This window comes from Larus michahellis, chromosome 11 (genome assembly GCF_964199755.1).
Source record: "Larus michahellis chromosome 11, bLarMic1.1, whole genome shotgun sequence".
NCBI classification, from domain to species: Eukaryota; Metazoa; Chordata; class Aves; order Charadriiformes; family Laridae; genus Larus; species Larus michahellis.
Genome location: NC_133906.1, coordinates 9,303,569 through 9,319,621, shown reverse-complemented (window position 1 = coordinate 9,319,621; position 16,053 = coordinate 9,303,569). Strand labels below are relative to the sequence as shown.

The following is a 16,053-nucleotide window of genomic DNA, read 5'->3' as shown; positions in this document are numbered from 1 at the left end:
GTTAATGTTGGGGGCGTTTTCCCTTAAAAATCAGTTTAACTAAGCAAGTTTACATCTTTAGCGCTACCATTCTGAGTGCTGAGGCTATGAAATTGCTTTTTAGGCAACAGAGCTATCTGAAAATAACCAAGGACACCAAAGTGACCAAGGAGCGGCTCAGGCAGCCCACACCTCACCTGCCAGCAGGACGGGCACGGAAGAGGCCAGGACTCAGCTGGGGAATGAATGCGGTGGAAACACCATGGTACAGAGACAGAACCAAGCACAGAGGGAGCCTGCACCCATGTCAGTAAGGCTCTTGTTTGAGCCCAAATAGAAAAAATGGGCTTTTTAGTCAAGTCTCAGGTATAACACAGGCAGCACCAGCATCTGCCTGTGCTCCTGCCAGAGAGACTGTGTCAGGAAGACATCAAAAAGCCACTTGTTTAGCCCTCAACCTCACCTGCTGCTGGAGGTAGAGAGGAACTTCCCTCAAACCCAGCAAGGACACCAGTACGAGCAGGGACCACCCCAAACCTACCCAGGAACACGCAGGACTCCTCCTTCCCCAGGTGAGCAGCCCAGCTTCTTATTGCCAGGTGCCTCCCATTTCATGAGGATTCCAAAGCTAGATTGGCTCAGCAACAGCTGAGCACTAATTTAAGCCAATTTGGGTGCTTTTACACAGTGTAATGTTTTCCTGCTGATGAGGAGGAAGGGCTCTTGTTCTCCATGTTCATCTATATCTTCCACTGACTTGTTGGTGTGGTTCCTCTGCTGCTCTTTGTGCGTTTTTGTTATCTGATCTGCTTTACCAAGCCTAATTTTTCTACTGGTCTAGTTCTCTGCAATTTCACGAGGGGCATATTAGTTCACAGGGAGACCTGAAGCTAGCGCAAAGAGAGCAGCAAGAGGTAAGCAGAGCTTCTTCCTTCAGTGGTGTTAAACTGTGATGATGCGGTTTGTGGAGTTGCGCCTCAATCTGCCTTCTCCTGTCCCCTCCAAGAACTGGCCCTGGTGGGGCTGGGCAGCAGGGGCCTGATCCAGCAAAAAGAGCAGGGGGAAGGTCCTGTAAGCTGTGGGGAGTTGTGTCCTTGCTTTACTGACTCAGCTGGATCGGGTGTAACACAAACCTATTAGGAAGCTGGTTGGAGGCTGGGGAGCTCCGTGTCCTTGTGGCTGGCAGAGGTGAGGGCAGGGTTGAGAGCAGGGCTGCCCCTTTCCTCCTGGGGTTCATGGGTTGGGAGAGCTGCAACCTGCTCTCCTCTGCTGTTGGTAGAAGCAAGCTATGAATTATATATATATTTTAAGGCAATGTTACAGGGTTATGACTGCCCTTAGAAGCTGTAATTATTAAGCCTGGCTGGCAGGTATGAAGGGCTTTAACCCCAGTGAGCTGCTGTTGGGTATGTATCCATGCCAGACCACGCCTGTGACAGTGCAAGGGAAGAACAACATTACAGATGGTATTCTAGGGTTTAAGGAGAATTCTGCTGTGCTTCTAGGTAGCTCGAAGAGCCTGTTTTAGTCAAAGGCTTTGGAACGGTTGCAGTTCCTAACTTTCTGCTGTTGCTGAGTGGGTTGAATTGGGATGCATGTGCCTTGCCTTGGGGCACTGAAAGCCCCCAGGAGAGGCTTGTGGAACTGTTTCTGCCAAGCAGCCTGGGATAGCTTGAGCTTTGTGCCCAAGAACTGGCATGATGCACAAGCCAGCTCCCCCCCTGCCAAGATGGTCCCCCTTCAAGCACGGCATCCCCTCATCCCTGCTTCTTCCTGGTCTGAGCACTCATTTCCTTGTTCCTCCTCTTAGCTAGTGCTTTATGTGGAAATGAGAAACTCTGTGAATGTGCCTGTCCCTGTAGAGGTCTCTTCCTTCTTGACCTGCCTGCCAAGCACCCAGGGGACATGGCCTCTCCTGCACACCGTCACTGGAAAACGCAGGGAGGAATAACAGGGCCATTACGGGGGTTACAGCTGAGCTTGAGCGGGGCATGGGAAGCTGCGTATTGTGGGCTTGTGCTGTCCTAATGTAACTCTGCAGTTTTAACTGTTGGACCCGGCTTGTTTCCAGTGCAGAAATGGCCCCTGGCAGTAGGAAGGGGCCGGGAGCGGGGCAGTGGCTGCTGGGAGGCAGGACAGAGGGGACAGTGCAGGAGCTGCCAGCAGCCATGCGGCCCCCAGGGCTGGGTACTGTTATCGTGGGCCTGCCATAACATGGCCTTCAGGGACAAGGCGTTACCTAGCAAGGCAGCATTGACAAAACCTGGAAGAACAGAAAAAAGAAACTTTTTTCCTCTTTTGTTTTTTTAATATTGTGATACTGGCTGTTGAGTATTAACTGGTGTAACTGAGGGTGGGCTCACCTGGGGAGCAGAGCAAACGAGGGTGACTGATAAATGTGTCTGGATCCTCCTGAGTCCCCCAGAAGGAAGATGCGATCAAGACTTGAACGCATTGGTCTGCCTGACCGAGTGCTGAAGCTGCTAATCAGCGCCACGCTGCAGGGCTGTGCAGGGGATGTGCTACCTTGCACATATGCCTTCCCTTTGTTTCCAGCTGTGACGTTACATCATTACTTTCCAGGTACTCCATGTACATTGACCCCATGGTTAATGTTAATTTTCCCCAGTGAAAATATTTTTTTATGAGTATTTTTTCTTTTCATTTTTAGCTTCGAAATGTATGGGTTTTTTTTAAAAAAAAACCAACAACAAACAAAACAACCAAAAAAAACCTTGGTGTTCTTTTGTGTAGAGCATCCCTGAAGCAGGGGGAAAGGGCTTTGCGAGGCTGAGTTAACGGGGTGAGAAGCTGCACCAGGCAGGAGGAGTTGTCCTTGAGCTCATCCAGCGCTGAGCGCTTCTCACCGTGCTGATGTTTGTGCAGAGCGCTCGGTGAGTGGGAAATCACGGCTTTGCTGGAAGCGCTCGGCTGCATGGTGTTGGGGATGGATGTGGGAGGGAGAAGGCGCTGTGGGAGTGGAGACAAGCTCCTGTGGCAGAGAAACCCTCCTCTGCCTTGGAGGGGAGCGGGGCAGGCAGGTGTGTTCACAGCCAGGTCACTGCTGCTCTCTAATGAGCCACAAGCTGAACCGGCTGAGCCTTTTCTCTGTCGTGAACTGAGCACTAAAGGTGGGTGCTCCTGCCTTTCCTTGCCTCCCTGCCCTGGATGCTGGATGTGTCGGAGAAACTCGCTTGTGCTAAATCGTAGTGCAAAGGGCAGCTCTGACACTTGTGGTGAAGGAGGATGCTGCAGCATAAGAGGTCTTGTGTGAGGGTGGCAGATGTGGATTGCATCCTCTTCAGCCAGGACATTCCTTTTTCCTTCCTGATGGCCCAGCTACCACCATTCCCAGCTCTTCTCCCACCGTGCCAGAGGTGCCGCAGCTGCCTGGGCTGCGGCCAGCATCCTGCGTGGGAGCAGTGCTCTCTTGAGACAACTTGGCTGTGAAAAACAGAGCTCTTTATTTGGTGGTTTTCCAGAAATGTTGTGTTTCTGGAATAAAAAGTCTTTACATAAATCTCAGATTCATTTTTAAAACAAAGTAAATAACTACTTGGCCAGAGGACAATGTCAGCGCAAACCAAAATGCCGCCTGAAGATGCAGGAGCAAGCCAGAATGTGTTATTTTTAAACTTCTCCAAAGTCTGAGCCAGTCATTTTGAGTTTTGTGTGTTCCCCCCCTTTCAATATTTCAATGATTGTCCCTGTAGTGACCCAGACACACTTGTACCTTGCCAGCTGCCCTCCCATCCCTCCTCTCCTGGGTGAGGCAGGAGGAGGGGACCCCACAGCTGCTTGAGATGATTCTTCCTGCAGGAATGGGCTGAGTGGAGACATTTTGTTCAGTGTGCAAGTTGATCTCAAGACATCATAAGAGGAAATCCATCTTTCAGAGGAACCTGTGCAAGAGGAGCTCACATGTATCACGTGAAATGCTCATGCCTCTTTCACAGAAATACTTATGATATGTGTATCTTTAAATGACTTCAGCCCTATGGGAGACTAAACAATCTGGAGAAGATGTTCCTCCCTCTTGCCTGCTATAATATTTTAGTTTGGCTTTTCCATTGCGCAAAGTCCTTGATAGTAGCAGATGCTGGGGTTGGAGGGCAGCACTGTGACCTGGTGGGGTGGCCTGGCAGGTCTCCAGGGTGGCTGGGAGCAGGCTGGAGCCAGCAGTCCTTGTCTGCTCCTGCGGGAAGGAAGTTGTAGGCCCAAACTGAAAGCAAGCGCTATCGCACTGAGCACTCGGTGGGGGCCGGTGGTTCTCTTTATAATTTGCATTTTGATATTCCAGACTTAAAAGACTCATTTGCAAGTTTTCCTTTTCACTAGAAATAAAAAGGACGCTTTGCCAGACAGTTAATAATTTCCCTTGCTTCTCATCTGGGGAAAACGGCTCATGTCCCCCTGAGGGGGCTGGCACTGGGAGGAAACACTCCCTGCTGGGGCCTTCTCTGGAGATAACAAGGGAAGACTGAGCGCCTGAGCTGATCTAATTGCTCACTGCTGCTTCCCCTCCACCCTCCTCTTCTCAGGCTCATTCCCTGTGGTGCTCTCCCATCCCCTCCTGGCTCTGGTACCTGCCTGGTGCCAAGTGGGTTCAGCTCATAAAATCAGTGAACAACTAACCTGACTACAAAGAAAAAACTAACAATTTAAAAAAAAAAAAAAAAAAAAAAAAAAGAAAACCAGCCTGAAAATACCCACTTTCGGGGATGGGGAATGCACTGAATCAAGGGAAAAGAACTGAGGAAGGAAATACAGTCTGTCTTTTGACAGCAGTGGGCTGTGAGTGCTGCTGGATTAATTAAAGATGTACTATGTAATTTCCCTTTTGGGTGCAGCACAGCTGGGTGGTGGTGTGGAGAGGCAACATCCTCCCATGTGTCCCACCACCTCCCTTGAGCTGCCCCTGGCACCTACAGTTGCTGGGGGACCTGGGTGGGGACACAGACCTGAATTCAACTCAGCTCACCCAAAAAGTGGTCATTTCCCGCTCTGGGCTGCCGGGGGGGAATGTGGGGCTGGGCATTGAGGGAGAAATGCCATTCTTGAACTGCTGCTGCTTTTGGGAAGCTGCCTGCAAATGCACCCCCAGACACCCTAAATGAGGGAGCTTTGGAAAAAGAAATATATTATCTGAGCAGGCACTGCCAAGGAAAGGACACCTGCCGCCTGGGTGAGCTGCTTCAGGGGAACAGGCAGATCCTATTCTTCCACCTTGCAGGTTTCCTTGCACAGAGAGCAGAAAACTCTGTGTGTTCCCCAGCTTGCTGGGCTGGGAGGGGGACAAATACTCCTGTTGCACCAGCCCTTACGAAATCCATTGCTAAATGCAATAGTGTCAGTGGAATCCATAACATAGTTTTGCAATGCTTTCTGGGGAACCACTTTTATAAATATCAAGACTATTCCAGCAGTGCTTTCGTTCAGCTTTATTTTATAAAATAATGTATTTGAAAAGATTTTCGTAAGATATAACACAATTACTGTAGTTCATGAAAATCATGCAAGTATTTTGACTTGTAAAAGTAAGATTAAAAAAAAAATACAATAAAAAAATTTCATTCTTATGGGGTATCCCTTCAATGCCTAAATATGAGGATTAGAGGAGCTGGAAGCTCATGAGGGTTTTTACCAAGTAATAAAGGAGATGAGAAATAAGGCTGCAAAACAAGAAGATGCATCAGATAGCGAGGAAGAGACTCCTTCCATTGGGCTACTGAGAGAGACAGATCTGTGTTACAGGAGTGCTGGGCGCCCTGGGGCGAGGCAGCCAGACCAAGTGGCTTTGTATCAGGAGAACTCTTTGCTCTGGTAATTGCGAACATTTTGGTGTATGTCCCTGCATCAGCTGATACAGAGGAGGAAAAAAACTTGCGAAGCTCAGCTTAGCAAAAGCAAAAAGCTCAGCTGAGAAGAAGTTCAGCTTTTGAGTTTTCTGGGTTTTGGTGGTTTTTATTCCATACAGTTTAGAACCAAAACACTGATTTTTGGACCATCTGTAATATTTGACGTATAACATGAAAAAGGCAAAACAGCAGTAAGATAGGGTCTCGCTGTAGCATTAATGCCTTGAGGAGAGTCTCAGCAGCACCACAAGTATCTCCTTCCAGGAGAAGCTGGCAGGGATGAAGGAAGGGGGTTATTAACGAGTCTGTTTCTGGCATGAAGGTTCACACTGCCTTTGACAGTTGAGTCTTATCTGTAAAGTTCATCCTCCACCGTGGCTCGGAGCCCAGCAGGTATTTGGCTTGCACGGTCCAGTTCAGGCTCTGGTCACAGTTTACCAACGCTTGTCTGAAACCAGGCGCAGGACCCCAACGCTGGTATATCGAGGCTGAAATCTGAGAAACGCCGGTGGTGCTCAGTGCAATGGCTTGTGTCTTACAAGGAATCTTACCTTTAACCTCAAAAATGAGATCTCTCTTTCGTGTCATTTCCTATTTAGACCAGATGCCTTGGCTTATTAGTACTGCTTTGATGAGGCCGAGAGCTACTCTTACTTTTATAACTATAGCTGACAATTTCCTGACTCTTAAGGAGCTAGTAAAGTGTAACTCTGTATTGACAAGGATTTTTACTATTATGGGGTGTAGGGGGAGGAGGTGCAGCAATAGTGTCTCCAGCATCAGTAGCACTTCTGACCTCAGCTTTCAGGAAATGGTTGTTGGTTTCCATGCTTTATTATAATAATAATAATAAAATAAAGCATTCTGTACCAGTATTTGAGTTATGTGTCTGTGATGTGTTGGAATCATCATAGAAAACATAATGGGTGGTTTCGAGATTTAGAGATTCATGAGGCTGCTTAAACGTGAGTCCTACTGGTCCTGGTAGCCTATGGACTAGTTGATTGCATCAAGTAAATATCTAAATAGCCAATACAGGCTGTTAGCGCCAAAAATGTGGAATTGTATGATAATCCCACATGTGTCCGTGTGCAGGCTACACTTTGCTGGACTGAGGTCTCATGCATTTCCTATTTTTTCCCCAGAGGTTGGTTTCTCATCCTATATTTCATTGAGATAATCTTGATCAGGATATATCAGGAAGCCAGTAAATAAGCTGTCTGTCCAGTAGGGATCGTAAAAGAGCCCATTTTGTTCTGAGTAAAAGATCTGCAGCCATACCTCATCCTCCTGCTTCAGAGAAAGGATGGTTGATCCAGAGGCAACATCATGGTTTCCAGTGTTGGCATCAAAAGTCTTGATGCGGTACTGCCCGTTGTGGACCAAGCCAATGGCCAAATGTTTGTTGGCCAAAGTGATGTCATAAGTGAAGTAGTAAATACCTGGGATGCTGCATATAAATTTCCCACTGGAAGCATTGTAGTGTCCTCCCTCGTTCATCAGGATCCTGTCAAATTTGATGGGCAGCCTTTCCCTTGGGTAGCTCTTTGAGACTGCCACAGAGAAGGCAGATTTGGCTTTGTTGGCATTACAGGTGCAGGGTCCTGGCAGCCCGGTCTCGCCCTTGTTCCCTTTGGGCCCTTTCTTTCCCGGTGCCCCATTTTTTCCAGGATTACCCTTTAAACCCTTGGGCCCTCGTGGGCCTGCCTTGCCAATAGCTCCTGCTTTCCCCTTCGGTCCTGGCTTGCCGGGGTTTCCTGTTCTGCCTTGTGGACCTGGAAGACAAATAACCTCGTAAATTTTTCAGTGAAAGAGATGATGTGGCAAGTCAAAAAGGATTATATCATTGCAGCAGTGTATTTTCATTTAGGAGGAAAACCTCGCTGGTGAGAACCCTGATGAAATACCACCTGGGGCTGGACATCTGTCAGGACTGACTAACCATGTTAGGTAGGTTGTTGGCATGATAACAATGGGACTCAGGAGCAGGACAGGCTGTCCCTTTTAAGGACTGAAAGGCTGGTTCAATTATCTGGCTCACTTGAGAAAAAGGAGCAATTAATTATAAAGCTGGCCAATAACAAGCTTTAAATGTTCAGGTTTTTCAGGAGTCGGACAGGTTTGTGAAGCTTTTGGAACCTAGATTTGAGCAGATGGAGTACTTTTAATCTCCTGTCTTCCCCCCACCCCCACCACATTTAACATGAAGCTGCTGTTTAAAAAAAAAAAAATTCAAAAAATCTAGGGGTAGTAAAAAGCCCAGCCTAGCTGGGGGATGAACCAGTCATGAACCAGAAGACACCCCGTGCAGGGACTGCCTTCAGATGGGAAGCGAGTTGGGCTGTCACCGTGATGCTGAAGCTGCTGATTGCGGTAGTGTTTGGTATAGGACAAATTCATGGGGATTTATTCCCTGTCTCTCGACCTGCTGTGGCAAGACTAGATTTAAATGCAGCTGCAGGTGGAAACCTGTTCTCCAGATTCCATTTTTTGGGGGTGGGAGAGGAGAGTAAGATGCAGCTTTGGCGCGCTGGTGTTATGCTGAATCAGGAGTGCACTCTAGTGTGGCAACGGGAAATCACTGCTTTCTCACCATAGCTGGTCCTGGTGCTTGCTGACTGTACGGCTGGATCTAAAGGAGAGCTCTGCCTCAGGATTAAAGGGTGGTTGTTAGCTTTGATTTAGATGGAGCACGGTCAGAGCAGTGCTTGTCACCCAGCTAGAGCGCTCCGGGGAGCAAGTACTTAATTCTTTTCACCTGACTTTGTTTTTCTTGAGAGCAGGAGTCAGAGACCACCACTTTGTCACATCTAAAGAGCATATATCAGAACAGGGAATATTTCACCTCATAACGAAATGAAGCCCATAGGAATTGGACACAGCATTAAGATGCTATCAGCAAATAATGCGAGTCTGAACCCTCCTGGCAGGAGCTGACAAGTGTGAGATTCTGGAAGGGGGAGAGTAGAAGTTTCTAGAAGAGTTTCCTATGAGATGTCTGTCCTGGGGCTCAGACTTGAGGTGACAGGTTGCTGTTAACTGGGCTGTTGCCCTATTGCTTTTACATTTTACCCCTGTTGTGTTAAGAAGCTCTCTTCTCTTACCTTCATCGCCATGCTCGCCTTTATCCCCGTCCTTGCCATCCTTGCCGTCTTTGCCTGGGAAGCCCATCCTGCCGACTGTCCCTGGAGCCCCAGGTGCACCGGGGGGGCCGGGTGGCCCGGGGGGTCCTGGCAGGCTGCATGCCAGCTGGGGACCTTCCTGCAGCGCTCCCTTGGCAAAGCCCCCGAGGATGTGGTTTGCCACACAGGGCACAGTCCAGAGGAGGAGGACAGCAGAGATCATGGCGCAGCCTGTAAATAGGAGACGGGACATGGCTGTCGTGTGTGGTAGTCGGCATGTGTGGGTACGGCGGTGTCCCCTCCACCTGGACAGTGCGTTGTAGAGACTTGCATGAAAGTGGGAGATAATTGGGCTTTTTTTGGCAGGGTGTGGGAGCTGTTTGTTTTGGCGTGACATGAATTCAGGGATTTGGCTCGTGGAGTTTTATAGGTCTAACCAATATTTTTTTCAAACTTGCTCTTCTCTAAGTCTATATCTGTGGCCATCGTTTTGTTCCCCAGGCCTCCTTTTCCCTGAAACCCAAGTAGCGATGGCAGAGGGGTGCAGAAAGCAGCCGCCTGGGACTAGCAGAGTGGAGGAAAGAGAAAGGATTTTGGTGTAAACTTCCCCGGTAAGACCTGCCCTGTGGTTGGGTCACTGGGGTTTCTTAACGAGCACAAAACCCATTGTATGATGCAGGCTGAATTTAGAAGACGGGCTTGCGAAGTCTTTGAGCCAGGGCAGTCCTTACTGCCTTCTGCCTGACAGTGCGCATTGAGCCTCTTGGCTGGCTGAGGATGTCCCGTTCCTTGTCGCAGCTCGGCTGCATGGCGCTGCACAACCTGCAGCCGCATCGCCAGCCAGGTCTCTGGCTCGGTGTCGGGGTGCAGCCGCCCCTGCAGCCTTGACCAGCCCTGCTGCAGCCTCCGACGGGGGATTCCTAACCCCTTGCCATGCTGACCTGCCTCTCTGGGGGGGCAGTAGCTCAGTCTTTGTGTTTGTTACTAACATTCACCTTAGAAAGACGGGTAACTTAAAACCCCAGTGGTTGTTTGTCTCCTGGCTCTGTAAAGTGAGCTATTGCTTTAAGTATAGCAAACACCAAGGGCCTTTTGGGAGCATCCCAGGCTTTGCCTCCATTCACACAGGAGGCTGAGCCTCCTGGGCTTGTCTCACTCTGCTCCTGGGTGGGGAGATAGCGATAGAAAATAATTTCTGGAATAAAGCTATTCCCATGAACCTGCTAATGATACAGAGCAGTTATTATACAGTAAAATATTCCTCTGGATATCTGCGCGTGGAGCTGTCTGCAAATAGCTGTGCTCCATGTGCAACTCCTGAGTAACTCCACTGCATCTTGAAATAGTGCTCAGATACATCAGCAGCTTAGAGAAGATGCTCAAAATCGTGCTGATTGATGAGACCTCATCTTCGTGCATGACCCACCCAAGACTCTGGGTATTAGAGGCATTTAAAACAGGACTGGGGGTCTGCGCATGGTTTCAGACATAGTAAAAAAGAGAGTTTCCCCTGTGGTATCGGTTTCTGACTACCCATGGGTAAAGGTGCTCCTGCCATCCCCTCCCCATGCCCAGGCTGAGGATCTTTTCCTCCCTTTGCTCTGCTGGTGAGGGATGTTAACAGTCATGGCCACCAGCTTCCCAGCAGGGCTGGTGGTCCCTGGCGGGCACCGACCGCGGGCTGAGGGGAGATGCTGATGGAGTCGGGCTCTTTTCCGGTTGTGTGAATACGGAAATGAACTGGTTGGGGATGAAAGGCATCCCCTGGCACAATTTCTTTCTTTCAGCTTCCAAAGCTGGAGTAGCCCATGGAGAAATGAGACATGAAGCCTAAAAATGCCCCATACAAATCTGTGGCCGGTTCACTGTTTGCTCAGCAGCTCTTTGATTAGGAGAGATCAAGCTAAAGCCAAAGGATTTTTTTTTTTAAAGGAATTAGCCATGTATCACTTTGATACAATTCCTACCCCTGGGCTAAGAGGTGCACACTCTTGTTTGATGGAAAAGACTACTATGAAATTTAGTCTTTTCCCTCGTTACAGCTACCTCTGATGGTAGAGGGTTAAATATTTTACAAGAATCATCCATTGGCATGGACTTTCTTATCACATCCCAAAGTCCTGCTAACAAAATACAGAATATAAGCGAGGATTGCAACTGCCTTTCACATCAAGCTTTGGCGCTGAAGCAAATGTGTAGTGCAACACAGATGCAGTAGAAGATGAGCTGGGATACCCCAGGCCTTTCAATATGTTGGTGACCTGTTGGTCAGGCAAGGTCCTGCTTGGCATTAAGACAAATACTGGGAGGCTTTAGCATCTCCCCAGTACTGTTATGTTAAACTCCTGCACTGGAAATAAGATGCTTAAAGTATTGTACAAATTTCATGTTGGCCTTAGCTCTCTCATCCCAGTATCGGCTCCTGAAGGGGGTGGACATGCATATTACATGCTCCAAATCCAGCAAGCAATATGCTCCATATTAATGCCGAGTGGGAGCCCCCCAGTTCTGTGCTATGTATAATTAAGAACATGCAGAGGAGTGGGAAATGCAAAACAGATCTCCGTGCTGTATTTGGCTGCTAAGCCATTTTGTTCTTCAGCTCTCTTTTGCTTTTCTTATACTTAAGTTTATTTGCTGCTGGTGAAAGGTGTCAGTTTAATGGCTTTGTGAGATGGAAATCACCGACCAGTATTAATGTGGACAGTTGAACAAAGGCTTCTCAGTTCACAGAAAGGGGAACAAAATGTTAGAATGCCTGCGGAGTCAGGAGATCCCAAGGAAAGCTGCATCCCTGCTTCCCAGTAACCACCTCAAATGGGGCAGAAGAGAAATGAGAGGCGTCTGGAGGTGGATGACAGTAATAAGTTGTGGCAAGGAAAAATGTCTTTGTGGAGCATAACCTGGAAAAAAGCTGGGACTGCTTCATGTAGAGAAGAAATGGGCAAGAGGGAGCACAGTGCAGGAGGGCAGCTCCTTCTCTTAAAGGCTCTTACCATAAGTACTTCTGTTACCCTCAGACAGCCCGGCTAGTTGACCTGATGGGATAAGAAGCGGCAAATGCAAAATGCCCCGAAGCTGGGAGGTCAGTAGTACCAGTACTTGGATAGATGGGGAACATTTGACTACCTGGAGCCGTGCTGTGGCACAGCTCCCGAGTCGGTGTTAATTAACGGCTCCACAAGAACATTTCATCCCACATCACAGCAGCGCGTGTGGGATGCAAAGCACAGTCACATTCACAAGAGGATCTATAAATAACCTCTTAAAGAATTCTCTTTGAAAGAAAACAAACCTCATGCTGTTCCACCTTAAAAGGAAAATTGCTCCTCGATGTAGCATGTACGATGAGCTCCAAAAAGCAAATTGGAAACAGAACAGCATCTTTCCTCTCCGCAGTACGGGCGGCAGGCCTGGCACTGGAGCCCCTGCTGCACGGTTTCAGCTGAGGTCTTACTTTTCTAGTGGCATTTTAATTAATGTCTTTGTTAATAGGGTTTTGGAGACTTTTTGGCCATGACCGATGCCTGTTGTGTGGGAGTGTGCACTGTGCCCCAGGGGTTAGGAGAGCTGACTGGTGGTGGAGGGGAGGAGAGGAGATCCTGCATCTGACCTGGTGATGGCTGTAGTTTGTACCTGCCATTGAAATGCAAAGGTTCAGCTCCTCAGCACCCAGGGGGAACACAGCGGTACCGGGCACTGATTTCAGCATGGGAAAAGAAAGTGGACCAGCTTCACCTAAACAAGCTAGCTCAGGTGTCTGCAGCATGGGCATGGCTGGCCAGGCCTTAGGGCTGCTGTGCCTCGTCTTCTCCCCAGCAGAGCCTGGGGCAGCACCGGGGCTTGCTTGAGGTTATCAGGTGCATTGGTGCCGAGCTTGGGCCGGAGCAGAGATGCTCTGGCCCTTCATGTGTGGACTGCCTCTCCCTTGGTGACAACAGTTTGGTGAAAGGCAAGATCTCATGCATGCAGAAATGCTTTTCTTCTCAATACTTAGAAATATCCTATCCATCCATTGAGTCACTCTGAAATGATGCCTTCTGAAATATTTAGTGGCAATGGTGCTTTCTAGGTTGCTCGGTTGAAGAAGACCAAGCCCTTTGGCTCAGGAGATGGTGCAACTCATGGTAGGCATGTGATGGACAAGGGCAGCACTGAGATGCTCTGAGGTAGAGGGTCTTGGAGGAAGGACCATTTAGTCTCCCGGATTCTGGGTAGGCTCTGGGTGAGACCTCATGTTGTCATCACAGCTGGGTCAAACCTCCATCCAGAGAGAGCAGAGAGACTCCAAAACGTGCTGCAAATGTCTGGGCCCTGAGGTAGAAGATGAAGCTCAGACTGGTGTCTATCAGGTGGGTTTAAGAGACCATGATTCCCTGTGTCCTTCAGCTGAATCAATCAAAATTTTTGCTGTGGGTCCAGAGCATCCCTTGGGATCAGTGTAGTCTGTAAAACTGTCCTGTGGATCCCCACTGGGTAATTTTGGGGAATACTTGTCAGAAATCAAACCAGGAAGGGAACAATTTTGGAAAGTGTTCACTCCTGAATCTTAGAGCTAGGGCACACGTTTATAGAAAACACGTCAGGGCAAATAAAGCAATAAAGACAGAGCATCTCTGACTTGCAAGTGTGGTACATGCAGAGCTGAGTGATTACTGGCTTCTCTCTTCCTAACGAGCTGCACATTTAGGGGGCTTCACTATAATCACATAATAAAATATATGAATGACTCAAAGAAAGCATGCCTGAAATGGGATGTTCTGACTCTGCCCCATGGCCTTTACGTGACACCTCCTTTCTGCTTTAGGACATTTTGTTGTTATTGCTCATTGCTTTGGTGCATTCTTCTCTTCCTACCGGAGCTCAGGCCCGTGGCAGAGGCTGCCCTGTGCCTTGGGTCTCCCGGCCGCAGGGGCCAGGGAGAATGGGACTTGGGTTTCCCCAGGTGGAGAAATGCTGGGAGCGGGTGGGCAGCCTGGGTCCCCAGCTGCCCCCGCCAGCCTGTTTGAAGCAGACTCTTGTACGATCAGCAGGATTTGAACCCGACCTTCCACGCTGAAACCTGAGCATCACATGAGCTTCTGTAGCACATGGAGCATCTGTGTTGGATGCAGGACTGCAAGCCTGTGCTCTCCAATAGCTTTTCTGTGCACGCCCTTGTTGCTGGAGCTACAGTGCATCACTGTCACCCGAGAGCCTCCATCCCTAGCAGCTGTGTGCCCACAGGGCTCCTTACAGCCCCCAGTCTGGACCTGCAGCATGGGATGGGTCTCTGCTGCTGGAGGGGCGTCACAGGCAGGAGCCTGGGGGGACACGTCTCTTGCCATGTCTCCCCTATAGTTTTGGCTGCCCACGGCATTCCTGCTCTGTGTGGCTCCTGCGAGCCCCTGTGTGACCACCCTTGTCCCAACCCTGCTGCAGGTGAGCTTCCTGACCCACTTCACAGTTAAGAAGCCAGATCAATTCTATAGATCTATAAAAAGGTGTTCCTGTAAGAAAAGATTTTGCTTGTAAGTGTGAGCCCCAGGGATGAAGGATCAGTTGTACTTTCTGGTGCTTACAGGGCAGCTGGGCTGAAATCCTGTCGGAGGGAAAATCCCTGAGGGTCTGCAAGATGTGGGGTGGTTTGGTGGCACGTGTGGTGGCTAGACGGTGACTGTTGGCCAGGGAAGCCACGCTGTGCCATGCGGTGGTGGCGTGTGCCTGCCCATGAGGAGGAAAAACGCAGAGTGGGGAAAGAGGGGAGTCTGCGGGGAATCGGTGCTCGGAGGCAGGAGGAGCAGGGTGGTCCCATCGCACGAGGGGGGACCCAGCAGCAAACAAACAACCGTGACTTTCTACTCTGATTCCTTCCAATACTCAAGGCTTTCTTAAACAAAAGAACCATCTTCCTGCTTCACAATTTCCCGGTAAACCTCAAGGCGTCTTAATTAGTTTTCAAAATAATCGTTATCCCTGTGAGCCTAATTCTCAGCTCTAGTGGTTGCCCTGCAGCATCCCTGGGGTGGAAGCATAAGGAGCCCTTGGGTGCACGGGGCTGATTTAGATATAATAAGGTGTGCCACTGGTGACAGCAGCTGAAATGGACCTATTTAATTTCTGATATAAGCCAATGAAGTAGTTGTGTCAGATATGCGTTTGATCTGTTATCTGCTGTTGCACAAAGCAATGTTAAAGGAGATAAAGGAGAACGACGCATCTTCTATGCCTGAACCTGCATCACCGTCTCCACTTTAGGCAGCCAGGGGTGCCTGTGGCAAACCTTTCCTAGCCCCGGGCAAAAGCCCTGTTACAGAAGCTGCTGATGGATACCGGAGCAAGGGAGAGGCTGCGGTTTCAGCTGTACGAGGTAGGTGCTCCCAGCAAAAGTCTGAGGAATGTTTCCTTCCTGGAGTATTTCTTTTAACTGGCGACTGTTGCCTGTATGGATTCCTGTGCAGGCGTTGGAAACCTGAGTGCTCAATGATCTAGACCTTATTTGGTAAGTTTTCAAAGTTAAGGTTACGAGGAGAGAGAGAAAAAAAAAAAAAAAAAACAAACCGAAAAGTGAATCTACTCACCAGGACTAATCTCTTTAGTGAGATCTTGACAGGCGCTGGAAACCTACACGATTTTAAGCAGATGTTTTGCTGCAGATCACTGTCACATGCAGAGCCCGAGCCCCGTCCTGCCGCAGCAGCGTCCTTCTGAGGGGTGTGCAATATTGACTTCAGTCTTTCTTTTCTATTAACGTTTTAATCCTTTTTGTGCGGATTGCTAGCTTCCAGCAGCAGCTCCAAGTTTTGGCTCAATGTTGCCAAAGGCATATTTTTATTATTGTGTAATGGGTCTGCGCCTCTTCCTCTGTCACGTGGCATGGGAAGAAATCTTTACTCACATATGGCTGGAAAGCTCTTGGTGCTTGGGGAGCTTTTCCCTTTCTCTCTCCCTCGCAGTCTTGTATGAAAGGCTCAGGAGTTGCCTGGATCATTTCCGACCAATTCTGCCTCTCTCTGCCGCTGCTTGCACAAGCAGAATTTGTAAGGCGATGGGTGACGTGGACTGAACTTAGGGAACAACTTTGACACTTAATCGTGGATCATTAGCGGGGAAAG

At 49.0% G+C, this 16,053-nt stretch overlaps 1 protein-coding gene and 1 long non-coding RNA gene across 3 annotated transcripts in view; one reads left to right on the top strand and one right to left on the bottom strand.

Moving 5' to 3' along the window:
- Nucleotides 1-5,405: 5,405 nt before the first annotated feature.
- Nucleotides 5,406-15,781, bottom strand: C1QTNF2 (C1q and TNF related 2). Of its 2 annotated transcripts, XM_074603648.1 has the most exons (4): nucleotides 15,520-15,748; nucleotides 8,942-9,190; nucleotides 7,119-7,612; nucleotides 5,406-6,332 (listed from the first exon to the last, which is right to left on the bottom strand). In XM_074603648.1, exons 2-4 carry the CDS (start codon nucleotides 9,180-9,182, stop codon nucleotides 6,162-6,164), a joined length of 906 nt encoding a protein of 301 aa, XP_074459749.1. In that variant the 5' UTR covers nucleotides 9,183-9,190; nucleotides 15,520-15,748; the 3' UTR covers nucleotides 5,406-6,161. The 2 variants fall into 2 exon arrangements, with proteins under 2 accessions (XP_074459749.1, XP_074459750.1); XM_074603649.1 differs by having other exon boundaries at nucleotides 5,406-7,612; nucleotides 15,520-15,781.
- Nucleotides 15,235-16,053, top strand: part of LOC141749706 (uncharacterized) — a 17,918-nt gene continuing 17,099 nt past the window's right edge. The window contains exon 1 of the long non-coding RNA XR_012589466.1: nucleotides 15,235-15,308. This is a non-coding gene — a long non-coding RNA (uncharacterized LOC141749706). The remainder of the gene's footprint in view (nucleotides 15,309-16,053) is intronic.

Excerpts from the sequence above, each read along its gene's own strand:
- C1QTNF2 (XM_074603648.1), bottom strand. The coding sequence starts at position 9,182 with ATGATCTCTGCTGTCCTCCTCCTCTGGACTGTGCCCTGTGTGGCAAAC. Across the intron at positions 7,613-8,941 it reads AGGCGAGCATGGCGATGAAG|GTCCACAAGGCAGAACAGGA; the intron begins GTAAGAGAAGAG and ends TTTGTCTTCCAG. Across the intron at positions 6,333-7,118 it reads CTCTGAAGCAGGAGGATGAG|ATTTCAGCCTCGATATACCA; the intron begins GTATGGCTGCAG and ends GGCGTTTCTCAG.